Raw genomic sequence first — 17,766 nt, forward strand, 5'->3', positions numbered from 1 at the left:
GGGCGGGGCCGGCGCTGAGTCAGGCCAATCAGGGCTCAGGGGAGGGAGGGGGCGGGCCGAGCCGCTGCCTCCGCCACTCAGGTCAGAGGCTGGGCTGCTGCCGACCCCAGGCTTTCCAGGACCACCCAAGTCCTGGCTCCCACCCGGCCATGAGGTCTCTCCAGGTAAAGGCCGACCCTGGAGGACCAACACCTGGAATCAGCCCTAGTGATGCGAGCATCAGGAGCCACCATTTCCAATTTGCTCTGCTCAAAAGTGCTTCTGGGGGCACTGAGAAAAGGGCTCTGGAGCTAGACTGCCTGAGTTAAAATTGGAGGGTGAGCAAGTTAGCCTCTCTCTCTGCCTTGGTTTCTTCGTCTGTAAGAAGGGGATAACAGTACCCACCTGATAATGTTGTTGTGTGGATTGAAAGGGTTAATACCTGTATGGTGCTCGGAATAATGCCAGGTGCATAGTGAATGCTTAGATATTGTTGTTTAACATCATAATTTTTATCTCATTTCAACTTCACAACAACTTCATGAGATAAGCACTATTTATTATTCTTCTTCCTATTTTACTTATGAAAACACAGGTGCACAGAGAAGTTAAGTGCCTTGCTTGACTCCACAGCTTTTAAGCTACAAGGTGTCTTCATATACATGCTTATCTTCCCCTGGACCTTCTTAATTGTCATTTATTCACTTTCTACTCAGTTTCTGTATACATTCAGTAAATATTTATCTGCTGAAGACACTGTGCAGAGGTGCTGGATATAACCAGATTTGCTAAGAGTCAGGCTCTGCCCTTGAAGAGATTATAGTCAGGGATTGGTGGAGAGGCAGTGAAGATGGTCTGTGGTGATAGTCATTAGTGCAATTAGCCAAACCTTGCCAGTTTTTAGTTATTCCAGGCACATGGCAGAATTGCACTTCCTGGCTCCTCGTCATGGGGTGGGGCCATGTGACAATTGCTGGCCAATGAGTTGTGAGTTAAAGTGCTGTGTGTGTGTGTGTGTGTGTGTGTGTGTGTGTGTGTGTGTGTGTGTGTGTGTAAGTGTGTGACTCCCAGGCAAGAGGATTAAAATTGCCAGCGTGAGACCCTCCCAAGTTCTCTATTTCTCTCTGGCTTGGTTACTGACCACATTTATGGTAGTCTGCTCTCTGAGCCTGACTTCTCAAATGACTACAATGAAGGATGACCATGTGAGAAATAAATCATTATTGTGTTAAGCCACTACAATTTGGGGACTTTTTGTTACTGCACCATAACCTAACCTATCCTGACTGATACACAGTCCCAGAGACAGACAGTTATAAAAGTGTATAGCTGTCCAGTAACAGACTTATATGCCAACTATCATCAGAGTTGTTATTATCAGAGCATTTTTCCTGTGCAGGTCAGAGTAGGTTGCTTGGAGGATGAACAAGGCCATGACTAGGGTGAAATGAGTGAAACCCTTGCCTTGGGCACAAAATTTAAGTGAATGGCAAAAACTCAGAATAATGCTTTAATGCAGTGGGGGTTTTTTTTGGTTTTTTGGTTTTTTAAAATTTATTTTCTGCTGCGTTGGGCCTTCATTGCTGCCCGTGGGTTTTTCTCTAGTTGTGGCAAGCAGGGGCTACTCTTCATTGCAGTGCATGGGCTTCTCATTGCGGTGGCTTCTCTTGTTGTGGAGCACGGGGTCTAGGCACGCGGGTCTCAGTAGTTGTGGCTCACAGGCTCTAGAGTGCAGGCTCAGTAGTTGTGGCGCATGGGCTTAGCTGCTCCGCAGCTTGTGGGATCTTCCCAGACCAGGGCTTGAACCCATCTCCCCTGCATTGGCGGGCAGATTCTTAACCACTGCACCACCAGGGAAGCCCTGTTGTTTTTTTTTTTTTTTTTTAGAGACTTGTTTAATTTCTGTTTTGTTAATTTAATATTTACTTATTTATTTTTGGCTGCATTGGGTCTTAGTTGTTGCAGCAGGGATCTTTCATTGCAGTGCATGGGCTTCTCTCTAGTTGGGGCATGCAGGCTCCAGAGCGCATGGGCTCTGCAGCTGCAGCATGCAGGCTCTCTAGTTCTGGCACGGGCTCAGTAGTTGCAGTGCATGGGCTTAGTTGCCCTGCAGCTTGTGGGATCTTAGTTCCCCGACCAGGGATCAAACCCGTGTCCCCTGCATTTGAAGGCGGATTCTTAACCACTGGACCACCAGAGAAGTCCCTAATGCAATGATTTTTAAAAAATCAAAATTAATGCAAAAAGTTCACAATGAACAAAGTAGCAAAATTTTTAATAATGACAGGATCCAATGCTACATTTGCACAGTTCTGCCTCATTGCCTCACCCTAATCCCAGCCCTGTTCCAATAAAGCTTTTTTAAAAACAGGTTGCCAGCCTGCTGGCTATAGTTTGCCAATTTGATTTTTTTAAAAAAAATATTGTGTTGAATATTGTTTATCTTGATTACTGAGCTTTTTGGTTCCCCCTTAGATTTTGTACCCAAGGCGGGTGCTTCACGCACCTCACCCAGGTCTTGGCCCTGAAAATTAGACGCCTGAACTGAGTTTAAAAGTAGAAGCTAACCAGGTAAAAAAGAAGGGAAGGGCATTTTAGGAAAAGGAGCATCCCGGGTGAAGGCATGGAAGAAGGACACAGCCAGGGGTGTACATGGCAAACTACACCCTACTTGGTACTTCTGGAGAGAGGCCAGGCAAGGCAAAGTTGTAAATGTTTGGCTTTTGCTAATTGGTGGGAGTTTTCTCCCCTTCTTAGAAATTGAGTGCGCCAGCCATCTTTGCTCACTCTCCGGGCAAGCCCGAGTAAACCAAAATCAACTGTAAATTGTAAAACTAGTGGCCCTGTGAACTTGCTAACGAGCATTTGGGTGATCAGTCCTTTGCAGGTGCCTCTCTCTTCTCCAAAGGCTAGGTCCAACCCATCAAGACTAAGGTGGACCACCTCGGTTTGTTCATTTCCTAAGCTGTGGTCATGGTACCTAATAAGTACCAGCAGGTTTTGCCTTGGGAGGAGAGAGAGGAGTCTCTCAGTTCTGTGGCAGATTAGTTATATTAATGACCCCTATTCTCCATCCCTCCCTGAATCCAGCCCTTTGTGCTGGAATCTTGCAGCTCTTCCCATCAGCAGGTGGGGTATATTCCCCTTCCCTTGAGTCTAAGTTTGGGCGTGTGAGTAAACGTGATTCACAAGTGGAAGCTTGGAAGTGCTTGCACAATTGGACTTGCTCTGCCCTTGCCCTTGGCCAATGCCATGAGAAGAACATGCTCAGACTACCCTGCCCGAGGATGAAACATGGAGAGCAGGGCTGAGGTAGCTCAGTCGTCTCAGCAAGGCCACCCCACAGTCACCCACAGCCAGACACCCAGATCAGATTAGCCAAGCTAAGCCCAGCCCAGCCCAGATCAGCCCAGCCCCATGCACTTATGAGCCAAATAGATATTGATTATAGTATGTCACTGAAGTAGATCTCTTAGCCTTCAGATATTTTTACCCACCCCATACCCTTTCCTTGAAACTTCTAAATCTGCTCTTACTTGGAAGCCATCTATGTATGTATTCCATTAGTTTTAGTTAAGAATTGATTCAACTATAACAGAAAAACCCAAATAATAATGGCTTGAACAAGAGAGAAGTTTATTTCTCTCTCAAGATCAAGAAGTCTTTTGGGAAGCAGGACAGAGCTAGTACACATTTGGCACTGTTGGAGATCCAGATTCCTTCTATATTGTTGCTCAACCCATGTATGGCTTCCATTTCCACTTCACCTCATGATTCAAAATAGCTTCTGGAGCTCCAGCTATTGCATCTACATTCCAGTCATCAAGAAGAGTAGTGGATGAGCTCATTTCTTCTCTTTAAGGATAATTCTTAGAATTTACACATACCGCCTTATTTATATCCCATTGTCAGAACCAATATGACCACCAGTAGTAATATGGCCACGCCCATCTTCTAGGACAGATAGGGTATATTATCTGACCCTTCTCCTCTCCAAGGTAATGTGCGCTCAGATAAAAATCAGAGTTAACTGACTAAGGAAAAGAAGGAGAGCCAGCAGTCTTTCCTACATAGTATGTCATTTTATTCATAATAATAATTATTATTCAATCAATTTGCCCTACAACAAATAGAAGATGACCACAGAGGGGAGTCAGACACCCAAGGCTAGAAGGCAGGACACCCAAATTATAGTCTCAATTCTATGCTGAATCGTGTGACCTTGGACAAGATTCTGAATTTCTGCGGGCTTGTTTTAATCCATCTAAAATCGAAACCTAGTACAACCAGAGATCCCTAAGGATACTTCCAGCTCGTTTCCGGCTTGGGGCTTTAGTGTTCCCTGCACTTTTCCCACCGCTCTTGGACTGCAGAGTTCCTTTCGATCTTCTGGCCGGAACACAAGTCACATCCTCAGCGAGGCCGTCCTTGACGTGCCCCTGCCTCTAAGGTGGGTGTCCCATGCATCTCGCACAGTCTGGCCCTTTCCCATCGCAGCACTCGTGACCGTGCGCTGCTGGATGTTCAGTGGCGTGCTTGTTTGTTAGCTGGCTGTCACGTGACTGTGAGCTTCCCATCACCCATCCATCCCTATATCCCGAGCACCCTGCGCAGTGCCTGGCACACAGGAGCAGCTCCATAAGTATCTGCCAGATGGATGAATGAACGGATCAAAGTCTTGGTCCTATTAACTGAACACCTGTAGGTGCAGGCCCCAGCCCTAAGAATGCATGCTTTAGAAGGGAATAAAAAAGCAGGTGGAAAGTTAAATATTAAACATACTATGAGTTTAGGAGGACGACTCTCTATCGCTAGGGCAACTCGAGAAGGTTCTTCCTATGGCAGCTTCTCTACTGAGACCAAAACCCCTATCCACCTGCTTCCAGAAGCTCTAGGCAGGAAGCCAATGACAGGGATCTGTGGCCCAGGGGACCTGGTCCATTTCTCAGCCTGGGCTAAATTCCTCCAGCCCACAGAGCCACTAGAAACTGATGATTTGTACATGCAAACCCAGCACCAATGAAGTTAGGCCTCCAGTCACCTCGCCCACTTCCCACTGCTGAACCCTGCTCCAGTATCCAAGCTCCTGGTGGCTGATTCCATCACACCCTCTGCTGAAAGGGGCCACGCCTATGTGGGATGCCTGGCTTCATCGTCCTCCTAACAATCACCGTGCCAACTTCCGGGTCTTTCTCTGTACTCAGCCCTTCCTTTCCTGTAGGCATCCTTTTCTAGAAGCCTCCCAGGGACCCTCTGAGATCCTGCAGAACTGAGAGATAAAGTGGCTCATTCCAGTTCCAAACCGTTTGACTAGAAGTGGGGGGCCCCCAAAGCACAGGTTTATAGCCCTGCACTACCCCCAACCCAGTACTTCCTGATGGTGACAAATACCAGTCCCAGTAAGGGCCGCCATGTCCCCCCTACAAGCCCCCTCCCCGCACAGAGTCACGAGGGGCTCTCAGCTGAAGCAGCAGGGGCACAGCCAGCCCGAGAACAATGGGGCAGGGGTGAGGGGGGAGTCGGTGGGGTTCCCCGGCTGCCTCGTCGTTGCCATAAACCTCATTACCTCGCGGTCCCCTAGGCTGCCTCTCTCCTTACCCAAGGCATCCGCCGGCTTCGCTGCTGATTCCCACATGGCGAGAAAAGCTCTTAAACCCCCCGCTGTATTTTTAATGGGGGCAGTGACTAATTTAGCCCTACGCCACCAACTGTCAAATCAAATCTTCTATTGGTACTTACTGAGGACTCACCTGGGTTCCATGGGGTTCGGGATAAATCGGGCCTGGAGAGGGCCCAGAGACGGTGATCTGGGAAGCCCCCGGGACACGCTGGTCCTGCCCACAGTCACTGCATCTTCTGAAAGACAGGCTTGGCTGTGGACTCAGGAAAGCCTACCCCAGCCCCAGCCTGTGGCCGGCCACACTTTGGGGAACACTGATGCCTACCCTGAGGTCTTCCCCTAAAATGGCCAAGTCTCTAGAGGACTAAAAATTGGAGTTCACCACCTTTGGCTTCCAGGAGGTAGGAGCCCGCATTCTGTCCAGCAGTGGCAGGAGTCCACTCTGAGATTCGCAGGCATAAAATACCTTTAGAAAAAGCAACAGCCCCACCCATGTCAGAACATTACATGGGGCGGCAGCAAGGGGAACTCTTACAGAAGCCCCTTGATATGGGAGTCAGAAGATGCTGGGGATAATTGCTCCAAAATCCACGCCATGACTTAGTATTACATTATAATTAGGTGCAATCTGTCTGCCTGTTTCATTTCCGCTCTACAGAGGGTAATAACCGATTTTCCTGCCCCTTGTGAAAAGTTAACAAGGAAGGGCTTCCCCGTGCAGGTTCTGAAGCCCTGGCCTCTGATTGGCAAGTTGGCTGAGCACCAGCACGATGGAGGCATGGGAGGACAGGCATGTGGGAGGCTAAGTCTGCTGGGTCGGTCCTGGGGCGCCAGCAGGACCGAGAGGAGGTGAGGCAAGCAAGGCACCTAAGGGTGCAAAGTGTCAGGAAATGTCCATTCTCGGGGCCCCTGAGAGCGGGCCCCCCCCCCGAGATTTTGCATCCTAGGCACCTCGCTTGCCCCAGTAGAGTCCTGGCTGCAGCCACTGGTCTCAGCGCTTCCACATCCCACTGATTTCTGTGATTGGGAGACTGCTGCTCCTGCCTGGCTCACTCTGCAGCCCCCAGCTCTGGAGCTCAGGGGGCTGGGCAGCCCTCCCTAACTCCTGTCCAATCCCCATGCCTTGGCCACAACGAGAATCCAGGTCCTGCCTGGGGTCCTGGCAAGGTAAGGGTTAACCACGTGACCGGCTTCATCCAGCAGCCAGGAAAGCCACACCCAAGGGGGAGAGACGACGTGGATGAACGTGAGCCACCCTACCAACCTATCCCGTGGCCTCAGTGCAGTCGCTCGCTTATCCTTGGGCCTCAGCTTCTCCATCCATAAATGAGAAGATCAGAGTAGTTACAGGTTCTTCGCACTCTGACTTCCGTGCCTCGTGCCAGCTCACCCAGTCTTGTGTGCATTAGATGACTAGGCTTCTTCCTACCCGACGGGAGCTGGGTCCATTGTGTGCCGGTGCCCACGTGCACGTGTGATCCACGGGAACTCACACAGGGACACACCCCGTAGGTGACGACAGCCCTCACACAGCCCTGGGCTGCGGAGGAGAGAACCAAGCAGCCGGATGCTAATCGCATGGATTCCCTTTATTGAACTGTACTAGTTACTGCAGTCAGATTAAGTCACATTTAAAAGCAGACCATCCAGTTGCACTGAAACCGATTATATTCATTACATAGTTTTAATCACTGTCCGGTGAACTGGCAAATCCAATCAAAGCATTAGTCTTTAATTAAAAAATGAAAAGGAAATATTCAGACAATAGCCAAGCAATCACATCACGATGCACAATTACCTAGAATTGCAATTAAAAAGTAGTTAACCGAAAGGGGGGAAAGAAAAACAAAGAAAAAAAAAGAAGCAAAGCAAAAAAATCACACTAATTCTTTTTTTTAAAAACTATCAATATAATACATGAAGGAACAAAGGACAATAGCCTCAAAAAGCGGGTTTCTCTAACTCTAGAAATGTAGTCTGCGGTGGAAACTCTAAAAGCACACTAGCTGTAGCAGGACAATAAAAAATACTGAGCATGGAATACTTTTAATCTCTGCCATTAATATTCATTTCCAGCTGCTTATAATAGCAGCGCCTCATGGCCAAATCATTAGAGTTTTACATCTGGGTTGCAAATGACACTTTGATTGGATGTAATGTTCAAATGGCCCTCCCCACGGCGTCTCCGGCAAGCCTTCTGCGGAGAGGTGTCCTGTCGAGCGGTCCCTCACTGTGCGTGCTGGCTCATCGTGTGGTTCTGCAAAGGCGAAGAAAAGGGACACGCATGAGGGCAGAAGAATGGAGAGCGTGCCTGTCCCCTCCCACTCAGTGCATTTACGCCGAGAGCCGCGGAAAAGCATCTCGTTTATTACAAAACAAAATGCAACAAGGAAAAAGTGCTCCGGGGACGCAGCTGCCCAGACGCCACGTTGATTTGGGGCTTGGGGATTGGTTCCTGTTGCTGCCAACCTGGGCTCCCTACGAATTTTTGTTTTTAGACCGTTCAGGTCGTACCGTGGGGACTGGCTATATGAAGAGAGAGGGGAAATGCTGGGGAGGTAGTGGGAATTAAAAACATCCCTGTTCACCTCTCCATCTCCCTTTTGCTCTAACGATCAGGAGGAAATTATCTGATCGCCTGCAGGCTTCCCCCAGATCTCCTTCTCGGGCCTTCTGGGGAGCTGCTCTGAGCTTAGTTCAGGGAGACAGCAGATGAGCCATGCAGTTCTCCAGCCAGGAAACACCCGAGTGGCACGGACATGCTGAGGAAGTGGGCGGCTTGGTGCCTGTGGCCGAGGCAGGGGGCTGCCTGTGCCATCGTGAGACGGTGCTCTGGCCAGAAGCCTGTTGTGTCGTTTGTCCGAATCCGCCTGGGAATCCAGGGCCCGGGTGGGCCCCTCTGGCCAAACGCTTCCCTCTCACCACAGCCCACGGTATCTCCTCCCTCACACCAGCCAGAGCAGGCCAGCAATGTAGGTCTGTTTCCACGGGAGCTAGTGGCCTGGGGCTGGGGGTGGGATTTGGCCTCTAAGAGCCCACAATCTTTTTGTTTCTTTTCAGTGGTCTGTGTTCCAAATCCACACCGATCTCATCAAAGCCTCAGGTGGTATTCGACCTCATGACACCTGGAGAAAGGAAACAAAATCCACCCGGCCTGCTCGGGGGCAGCACAGGACCCCCAGAGACGGGGAGCAGCCTCCCCAGAAGTGGGCGCCCCGCCAGCGCAGCCACTCCTCCGGGGCTGGGAGCCGCACCTGCAGCTCTGCCGATGACCACCACGGGTCAGGCGTGGCGCTGCGTCTCTCTCCCAGGCTGCGAGTCTGGGCGGTCAGGGTGACCAGAGGATGCCCGCAGCCACGCCGGGAGGCCTGGGACCACCCCCGCTCCCCGGCCCAGGGCCCCGGTGGCAGCCCCTTCCCACGGCAGGCACGGCTGCTGCCTCCCGGCGATGGCACCAGCCCCTCCGGTAAGCTCACGGCCAGGGAGAGGCAGCGCCCCGTCCTGACACAGCAGATGCCCGCTGACTCCCGAAACACAGTACACCAACCACTACTGCCCTCCTTCCTTGGGCTCCGGACCACGTGGCCAGAGTTTGGCAAGCACACGTGCTATGTGTGGTTGCAGGCACATCTGTCGATCCTCACAGCAGCCTTACAAGGTAGGACGTGGTAAAATGAGGAAACTGAGGCTCAGACAGGGTCAAAGGACATCCAGCTAGGAAGCAGGAGGGGTGGCAACTAGAATCCAAGAGAGCCAGGGGCTTGGGTGAGAAGGCAGGGTTCCCACAGTGCCCTGCGCCCTCGTGGGCACCCAGTCTGCGGATCATCTGATCTCTCCAGACATGAGCACAGACTCTGCCAGCAGCCTGGCACCTCGGTGGGCTTGTCAGGGACCCAGAGGCACAAGGCAGGTTGTCTGAGGCCACAGATGGGATGCGGCGGTTTCCATGGGAGCGCCCACCCTGCCGCCGAGGCACCTCTCCCTGCACTTGTGCACGGCCAGCCAGCCAGTCCTGCGGGGAGCTGAGCCCACCCTACATAAAACCACCCTCCTAGCTTCCAAGCCTTTGCTGATTCAGCTCCTGCCTCCTCTCTCCTCCCAACCATGCTACTCGTGAAGTCCTCTGGGACTTCTGGGACACGGCGCTTCCCATCTCTGCAGCTGCTCGAGGAACCTCCAGCCCACGGCCCCCACACCTATGTGCCTCCCGAGGGCCAGCCTGGCCGCCTCTGCTGAGTGGCAGGCAGCGGGGCATCACTTCCTTTCTTGGCCCCAGCACCTGGCCCAGGGCTGCACACTGTGCTGACCGGACCCCCGGGCCTCCCATGCCCAGCGGTGGTGCAGCAGGTGCAGCTGCCAGGAACGACGTGGTGGTCTCCCTCTCCCACCCTGCCAACAGCCAGCGAGTTAACAGTGCCACGTGGCCCGGGTTCTCCGGGTGTGGTCCGGTCCTTCTTGATTTGTGGGGGGTTGGGGAGGAGGGAGAGGAGGGATATTAGAAAGGTAAACACGTATAGCCCTTTCCTCATTCTCAAATTATGGTTCCGAGGCTCTGGCACCAACGAGACACTGAGTAAATGTTTTTGAATCAATGGAAGGATAAATAAATGAATAAATATATGGGTAGGATGTAGGTATGTGGAAAGGGGAAAGGACATGCCAAGAGGAGGGCACAGCATAGACGAAGGTATGGAGGCTGCAGTAAGCTCGGCAGATGCAGGCACCAGTGGGGCGATCCCAGCACAGAGGTCACGGGGAAGACTGCTGGGAGCCCTGAAGGCCCCTGGATGTGGACTCTGTTTCATAAGCAGCAGAAAACCAGATGATTTCTGATCTTCACAAAGTCCTCAGGACCAACCACCAGCAACACGGGACAAGGCGGATGTCCAGGGCTCTCTGGATAATGAAGCAGCCTCTTGCCAAGATGCCAAGAACAGGGCTGGTGTGACACACATGGTCCACACTGGCTCAGCCACGCACAGAAATCCTGGTGATGGAAACCTACACCTAGGACTGCTGGTTAGGACAGTTCAAGGATAAATGCCACTTCTCAGGTGCAAACAACAGTGGCATTCTCTCTTAAAGGGCAGTAGCTGGCGGGTCTTCAGTTAGACTCAAGGAAGAACTTCCTCAAAGAGGGTAAAACTTCCTTACCTGAAGCTCTACAGGAACAAAAGCCCAGGATGTCGCAGCAGATGGAAACGTGGAAACCTGATGCCCCGAGGGGGCCAGGCAGCAGAATTCATTCAGCACTGCGCTGTGAAATGCCTGCTGGGTGCTGTGCTCTGGGACGGGCACAGTGGAAGGGAGGGGACGACTCCAGCTGGGCTTGGCCCTCGAGGAGCCTGACTGCGTGGGGTGGGGGGGATGCCTAGAGGCACACAGACACCCAAACGACGGTTGTGGGCTTAAGGGTGCAGAAGGGTGGCTCTGAGGGAGCCCGGTCAAGGCCACCCAATAAGTATGGGGGTGGCTGAGAAGCCCCTGTGCTCGGCCAGGACGGCATCAGCTCCTCCACAGGCCCAGGGCCCAGTCTCGAAAAGGGCAGAGGGGGTGGCAGGGACTGTCACGAGGACTCACCCATCGCCAGCATACCTGTGCACTGAGCAGCTCCCGGCGGAGCCACTGGCGGGCGGCACAGTTCAATAACCCTAAAAACCCATGGCTGCTTCCCCCAAGGCTGAAGCTGCGGTTGGTTCGAGGGATGAGGGAGCTTCGTCAAGTCTTCTGAGAGTTCCTTCCACCCGGCATGGTTCTCACAAGGGCATTTTGGCTTAATGTCTATTTCTCTGTTTATGCCTGTGCTATATTTAGTCCCTTCAGAGAAGGAAGAAAATCGTTTTTTAAAGATGCTACCAACCCCGCAGATGAACACTTCCTGGCATCATAAAGGCCGGGGCTGGGGCAGGGGTGGCAGCCGGCAAGGACTGGGAGGTCCCTGGGTTGGGGGGGGGGCGGTGCTGGCATCCACACGGGCCTCTCTGCCTGCCAGGGAGATGCACGTGTGGGCCCAGGAGCAGGTGAGAAAAATAAAATGGGAGAACGGAAGGTGGGTGGGTGGCACGGGTTTGCGGCCGAGATCCATTCTCCCGGCAGAGCCAGTGCGGCTCTCCTGGTGGAGGTTTCCGGTAGCGCCTGCTCCGAGCACGTCTGCCTGGTGCACTGGGCCATCTGCCCCTGGGATACCAGTGAGTGACGGGTGAGAGTTCGGGCCCTAGCTGGGGCCCTGGTGAACCGTCTCTGTGGAAGTCATCCGCAGAGGGCTGAGGTGAGGATCCCACACCCTCACATTCATTTACATGGCTGTTCGTTCACTCATTCACTCATTCATTCGTTCATTCAGAAAACCTTTACTAAATCCCTGGGTGACACCACCATACTTGTTGCTAGGAATTCAGCAGTAAAATAACCTGGATTTGGAGTGAAGCCAGGGTGTATGTTGGGCAATAAGGGAACATCAGGATCACAGAGTCTGTGGCTGGACCATCCTTCCCAAAGCACAGACACACCCTAGCATGGGGCAGTTGGAGATTCTGGTGGGGGGCCCATTCACTAGCCCCAGGAGGCATCCCTGGCTCCACACACCTCCATGCCCTGCCACAGGCATGCATACACACCACATGCGCACACACACACACACACACACACACACACACACACACACACACACACTGGTGTGTCCCCCCCGGTCGGCAATCAGGATTTCTTCTCCAGGTCTTGGCTTTGTGTTCTGTCCCTTGGTCTGGGACCCTGCTTGGTCTCCCTTTGGTGTCCACTCACCATAGAGTCAAGGAGAAAAGACTAGTGGTGCTTAAACATGCTGGCTGCCTGGTGGCCTGGAAAACACTGCCTGTGAGGCAATGAGAGACTGCTCTGCACGTCCTGAGATGCACGGGCACGGGCTGGACAGGGTCTCTCTGCACTGCGGGTCACTACTAGCTGCCCCTCCTGTGCTCCAGCCATGCTGATGACAAAATAGCTCTAAAGTCCTGGCACCTCGCCTGGTCCTTTGCAAGTGCCCCATTTGTGCTAGCCACTGCCCTGAGTGATCCCAAGGCAGGGGGCAAGACCTTATGGGCTGAGATGGGCTGAGTCCTGGGTTTGAATCCTGGCTCTGCCACTTACTAGCCATGTGACCTTGAGCAAGTTCCCTGACCTCTGGGGGCTTGGGGGGGTGGGGCAGAAATAACAGAGCCCACTTCCTAAGATGCCCTGAGGACTCAGGAGATAATGTGTGTGGACTTATCCCAGGCTGGCCAAGAGTAAGTGCTACATACATTGCCATAAACGGTGTCCAAGATACAGGGAGCTCCATGAACGAGGCACTGTTTGCTCCCTGCTTGTACCCCCATGGCACCAAACACGCTTGGGGGCTTGCAGTGGGGGCTTCTTGGAGGTCTGACAGACTGATCCCTCTGCCAGCTCCTCCTTCTGTGTGTCCCCAGGGCTGGTGAGATCTCAGGACCGCTCCGGAGAAGGCAGCACCTTGGATGGTGCTATCTCTGGAACAGCAGCATCTAATAAAGGTCCTCCCCTCGTTGCCCCCTCCCCACCAGCCCCCTGGCTACAACCTCTGTACCCACAATTCACTGCTTTCCCTCCCCCCCAGGGAACAGTGGGACGTCTGGTGAGGCGAAGAGCCTCACGGAGACTTTGCGGAGGAGGGAGGAGGTGTGCACTCATCCTGTCACTCACTCATTCGCTCATCCCTTCCACAGCGGTTCACGGAGGCCCCAGCCGGGCACCGGACACACGGAGGTGGAGCCCCAGCCTCTCCCTTGAGAAGCTCACAGTCAACAGTGAATGGGGGCAGCCTGGACTCACAGCCCCTTACTCTCAAGGGGCACGAGAGAAGGCCTGGTCCCGGGGCCGGACCTCACCTCCCTGTGGCAGACTTAAGGGCACAGGGACACAGCCCCCGTACCCAGAGCATCCCACCCTCCCTGCTCACCCAGCCCCATTTGCAGAGCCCACCTGGCTTCGCCACATCACCTCCCTCCGGTTCTAGGTTGGGAAAGAGGCTGCGGTTAATCCCCTTTCTCCCCGCTGCCTACCACTAGGCCACTCCCTGGCGGCTTCAGCCCCAGTGGCTCTCACAAGGCTGGTGTCACAAGGAGCAGTCTCCAGGAGCAGGGACCAAGTCCAAGAACCTGCCTTAACCACGGGAGGATTCGTTTCCAGGGGAAAAGGCAGATCCTTCGGGCTAACACTGCAGCCGTGTTCAGGCTAAGCGAGGTTCTGTTATTTATTTGTTTAACAAACACGGAGCCTGGCTGTGTGTGCTAGCCGGAAGACAGACAGACAGAGAGAGAGAGAGAGAGAGGCACATCCTGGCCTGCTACCAGCTCATGGCTGAAGGAGGGGGTGAGATTTCACAAAAAGGAACTGTGGGGGCTTCCCTGGTGGTGCAGTGGTTGAGAGTCCACCTGCCGATGCAGGGGACGTGGGTTCGTGCCCCAGTCCGGGAAGATCCCACATGCCGCGGAGCGGCTGGGCCCGTGAGCCATGGCCGCTGAGCCTGTGCATCCGGAGCCTGTGCTCCGCAACGGGAGAGGCCGCAGCAATGAGAGGCCCGCGTACCGCAAATAAATAAATAAATAAAATAAAAATAAAGAAAAGGAACTGTGGGGAGAACATTTCTGATTGGGGGGAGCTTAAGGAAAAAGTTGGCTTCCCAGCTGCCCTTTGAGGACGGCTCGGGTTAGGATTTGCACTAGTGTGTGTGTGTGTTCGCTTTCCAGGGAGATGGGACCACCCAGACAAAGGCTGAAGGTGTGAAGAATCCTGATAACGATCACAGCTAACACTCATCGTGAGCTCACTGTGTCATTCTTAACTCTTCACTTATATTAACTCATTTAAGCCTCACGACAGCCCTGGGGACTAAATACTCTCATTATCCCTATTTTACAGATGAGAAAACTGAGGCACAGAGTGGAGGTGCTGCAGCTGGTTCATGGTGGTGCGGGAGCTGCACCTGTGCGGTCTGTATGCCGAGCCCACCCTTCACCACAGCCCTCTCCTGCCTGTGAAATGTGAAAAGTGCAACATATGTTGGGGGAACAATGAATAATTCAGCTTGGCAGAAGGACGGGGTATGTGCCGTGGAGACAAGCCTGGAAAGGAAGGAGGGGGTCTTATTGATGAGGCTCCTCGATGCCAGACGAGGCAGCTTGCCCTTAAATCTGGGCCACGGGGAGCCATCGAAAGTACTTGAGCTGCGGAGTTACACGAGAGGCGAGGAACAGGGAGACGCACACACCTCCAGCCAGAAAGGCCTATCGGCAGGGCCCTCAGGCTCTCACCCCCTCTGCTCCCTTCTCGGGCCCCCACCCATCCCCAGCACACGACTGTATCTTTCCCTTTGGGGAGGATACAGGTGCAGGCGGCCCTGCTTCCCCCTCTGCTGTGTATCACCTGGGCAGCCCCTCTCTGCTAGTGAGCACTTATTTTTAGAAGCGTTTGACAATCGTCCAAGGGTCTAAGACGAACAGATGGCCTGTCTTAAAGGCTCGTATGTTCGCTAGTTTGCACTTCTGACAAACGGTAAGCGCACTCGAGAGCACACCATAAACAGCACCGAATGAATACTCGCAACACAATTTCGCTAATGCACGTCATGAAAATTAGGAGTGAGTGATGGCTGAGGTTCCCCCTAAATGCCTGCCCGGTGACGCAGCCGCTCTCCCGGGGACCCGGGCCCTGACGTGTATGCGCCCCACGTCCCCCTGGGCCCACCAAGCAAGCTGGAGGCTGCCCATTTGCACAGAGGGCAAGGACAGGTTCGCCCGTGTGGAAGGGAGACCCGTCCTTGGCATCGGAGGGTCCTGAGTGAAGCTGGTGACCCACCGCCCTGGGACAAAGCCTATGAGGCCGAGGCAGCTCCTCTGCACGTGGGGACGTGTGTGGGGCTTCCCTGACCCTGCCTCCCAGACAGCCAGACGGGCTGTCGTCTGCCAGTCCAGAGCAGCAGGAAGTGAACGTCGTACCCGCTTAGCTGGGGAAGTCTGTCTCTCACGTGAGAGCCTCAGTTCATCCGGAACTCCTGGCGTGGAGGGAGATTCCAGCTTCTAAGGAGCAGCGGGTTGGCTTTGGGGGGATCTACTGCTTTCTGGCAGGAGCCAGAGCAGAAGCAGTTTCGGGGACCTCGTCACCTGGGGCCATGTGAGGAAGAGCCGCGTGACCCTGACTGCTGCTGCTGGACGTGTCCCCAAAGGAGCTGACTGTCTGCTCTCTTTCATTCTCCTTGCTGCTCTAAGGACCCCGGGTGGGCAAGCAGCGACCCCCTGTAAACCCCTCTCACCAGTGCCCAGCAGCACCCAGGACCCAAGAGCCCAAAGCAGGTGGCCTTGGCCAACCACCAGTCCCGTGAGTGGGAAAAAGATCTTCCCTTGAGTGAAAATGTTGTTGTGAAAAAAAAAAAAAAAAGCCCAATAAACTCCCAAGGGGGCAGGTTCTGTACGGCTGTGCTTCGGAAATAAAACCCACGAGAGAATAGATTATGAGGAGGCAACCGAAGCCTTCTATTAGGACTCAGCCCATAAACAGGCTCCCATTCAGAGTCACCCAACAAAACAAGGGAACTAATAACACCCGCCCAGAGGGCCCAAGGACTCTGGGGATCTGCGCTTCAGAATGCAAAGGGGCCCGATCGCCGGCCAGCGACTCGACTTTAGGTAGCAGCTGTGCGAGGGAAGATGAGGGCTTACGGCTGTGTCACGGGCAGAGGAGGGTGACATCTTTCCAGGGCTGCTTATAGATGTGCCCCTCCTCAGCAACAAGCCTGGCGCCGAGTCCCAAGTTAATCTGGCCACCACTGTTGCTGGTTCTCCAAAGGGAGATGGGAGTCCCTCAGGGACAGGGTGCCCAGCAAACCTGGGACAAAGGACCGAGAATCAAGGGTTTGGGCTGTGGTGTGCCAGGCGACCACAAGTTAGTTCCCTGCTGTGGATTCTGGCCCCTCCTGGGTGGGGACACTGCACTGGCCTGTCACGGGTCACTGGGAAGTCCATTCTAAACACATTAGCCAAGCGCTTGCTTGGAACCAGACCCTGGGGTTCATCTAAAATATGAATTAAGACATGGCCCCCTGCCCGCAAAGAGCCTGAGTCAGACCTCTGAAAGATAGGATTCCATCCTGCCAGAGCAGGGCAGGAACCGAAGCGTACAGGCCACCAGAGCCTGGGGAGAGACCGAGGCAGAGGTGCTGAAACTCCATTAAAAATGGTGCGGGAAGGGCTTCCCTGGTGGCGCAGTGGTTGAGAGTCCGCCTGCCGATGCAGGGGACACAGGTTCGTGCCCCGGTCCGGGAAGATCCCACATGCCGCGGAGCGGCTGGGCCCGTGAGCCATGGCCGCTGAGCCTGCGCGTCTGGAGCCTGTGCTCCGCGGCGGGAGGGGCCGCAGCGGTGGGAGGCCCGCGTACCGCAAAAAAATAAAACATTTCATATTTAAAGCGTGATGCAGCCAATGAAAACATGTCTGTAGGTCAAATGTGGCCCACGGGCTGCCAGTTTGAGGCCGCTGGTATTTTGCGAGGCCCTCAGGATGCTCGAGATATCTTCCAGTACACTGACTGGCTGATGCCCGGGGTGGGGGGAGGGTGGGCAGTGCTATTAGATGGCACGTGGCCCATCATTATTTAGGGTCCTCACCTGAGGGAGTGGGATGTGGGACCCTCCAGGGTTACGTTCTGGAGAAGAGGATGGAGCATACAAGATGAAGCTCTGCTGAGGCCAGCGTGGTCCCCCAGGCCCTGGGTACCGCTGCCTTGAGGGCGGGGCCCACCATGCAGCCTAAGCGTTTCTGGGTGCGCCAGGTGCTAGCAAACCTGGGAAACCCGCCTTCCCTGGGGTCACACAGGAGCATCAAAATGGCCATCTTGGGGGGGGGCAGGTAGCCCCTCCCTCAACCACTCAGAGAGAAGAGCGCCAGTTTTCCATAAGCACCTCGCTCAAGAGTCTTAATGATAATCCCCTCGTGCCCCCCTTTCTTCCAAAGGACTTGAGAGTCCTCCCACCCATCACCCGCTGTGTCTCACGGGGGAGAAGGAGAGAGCCAGGCATCGTGTGGGCACCGCCCTTGGGGGCACTTATGGAGGCAGCGTGGCATGACAGGGCTCCTCCTCTCTCCGCACCTACGCCCACCCCCAAATGCACGCTCTCACAG

At 53.9% G+C, this 17,766-nt stretch overlaps 1 protein-coding gene across 2 annotated transcripts in view; it reads right to left on the bottom strand.

Annotated features, from left to right (window-relative positions):
• Positions 1-7,167: 7,167 nt before the first annotated feature.
• ZNF423 (zinc finger protein 423) overlaps positions 7,168-17,766 on the bottom strand; it is a 327,403-nt gene continuing 316,804 nt past the window's right edge. For both annotated transcript variants that reach the window (XM_060130610.1, XM_060130611.1), the window contains exon 8: positions 7,168-7,856. In XM_060130610.1, the coding sequence (XP_059986593.1) occupies positions 7,827-7,856 (30 nt within the window). In that variant the 3' untranslated portion in view covers positions 7,168-7,826. The remainder of the gene's footprint in view (positions 7,857-17,766) is intronic.

This window comes from Lagenorhynchus albirostris, chromosome 19, assembly GCF_949774975.1.
Source record: "Lagenorhynchus albirostris chromosome 19, mLagAlb1.1, whole genome shotgun sequence".
NCBI classification, from domain to species: domain Eukaryota; kingdom Metazoa; phylum Chordata; class Mammalia; order Artiodactyla; family Delphinidae; genus Lagenorhynchus; species Lagenorhynchus albirostris.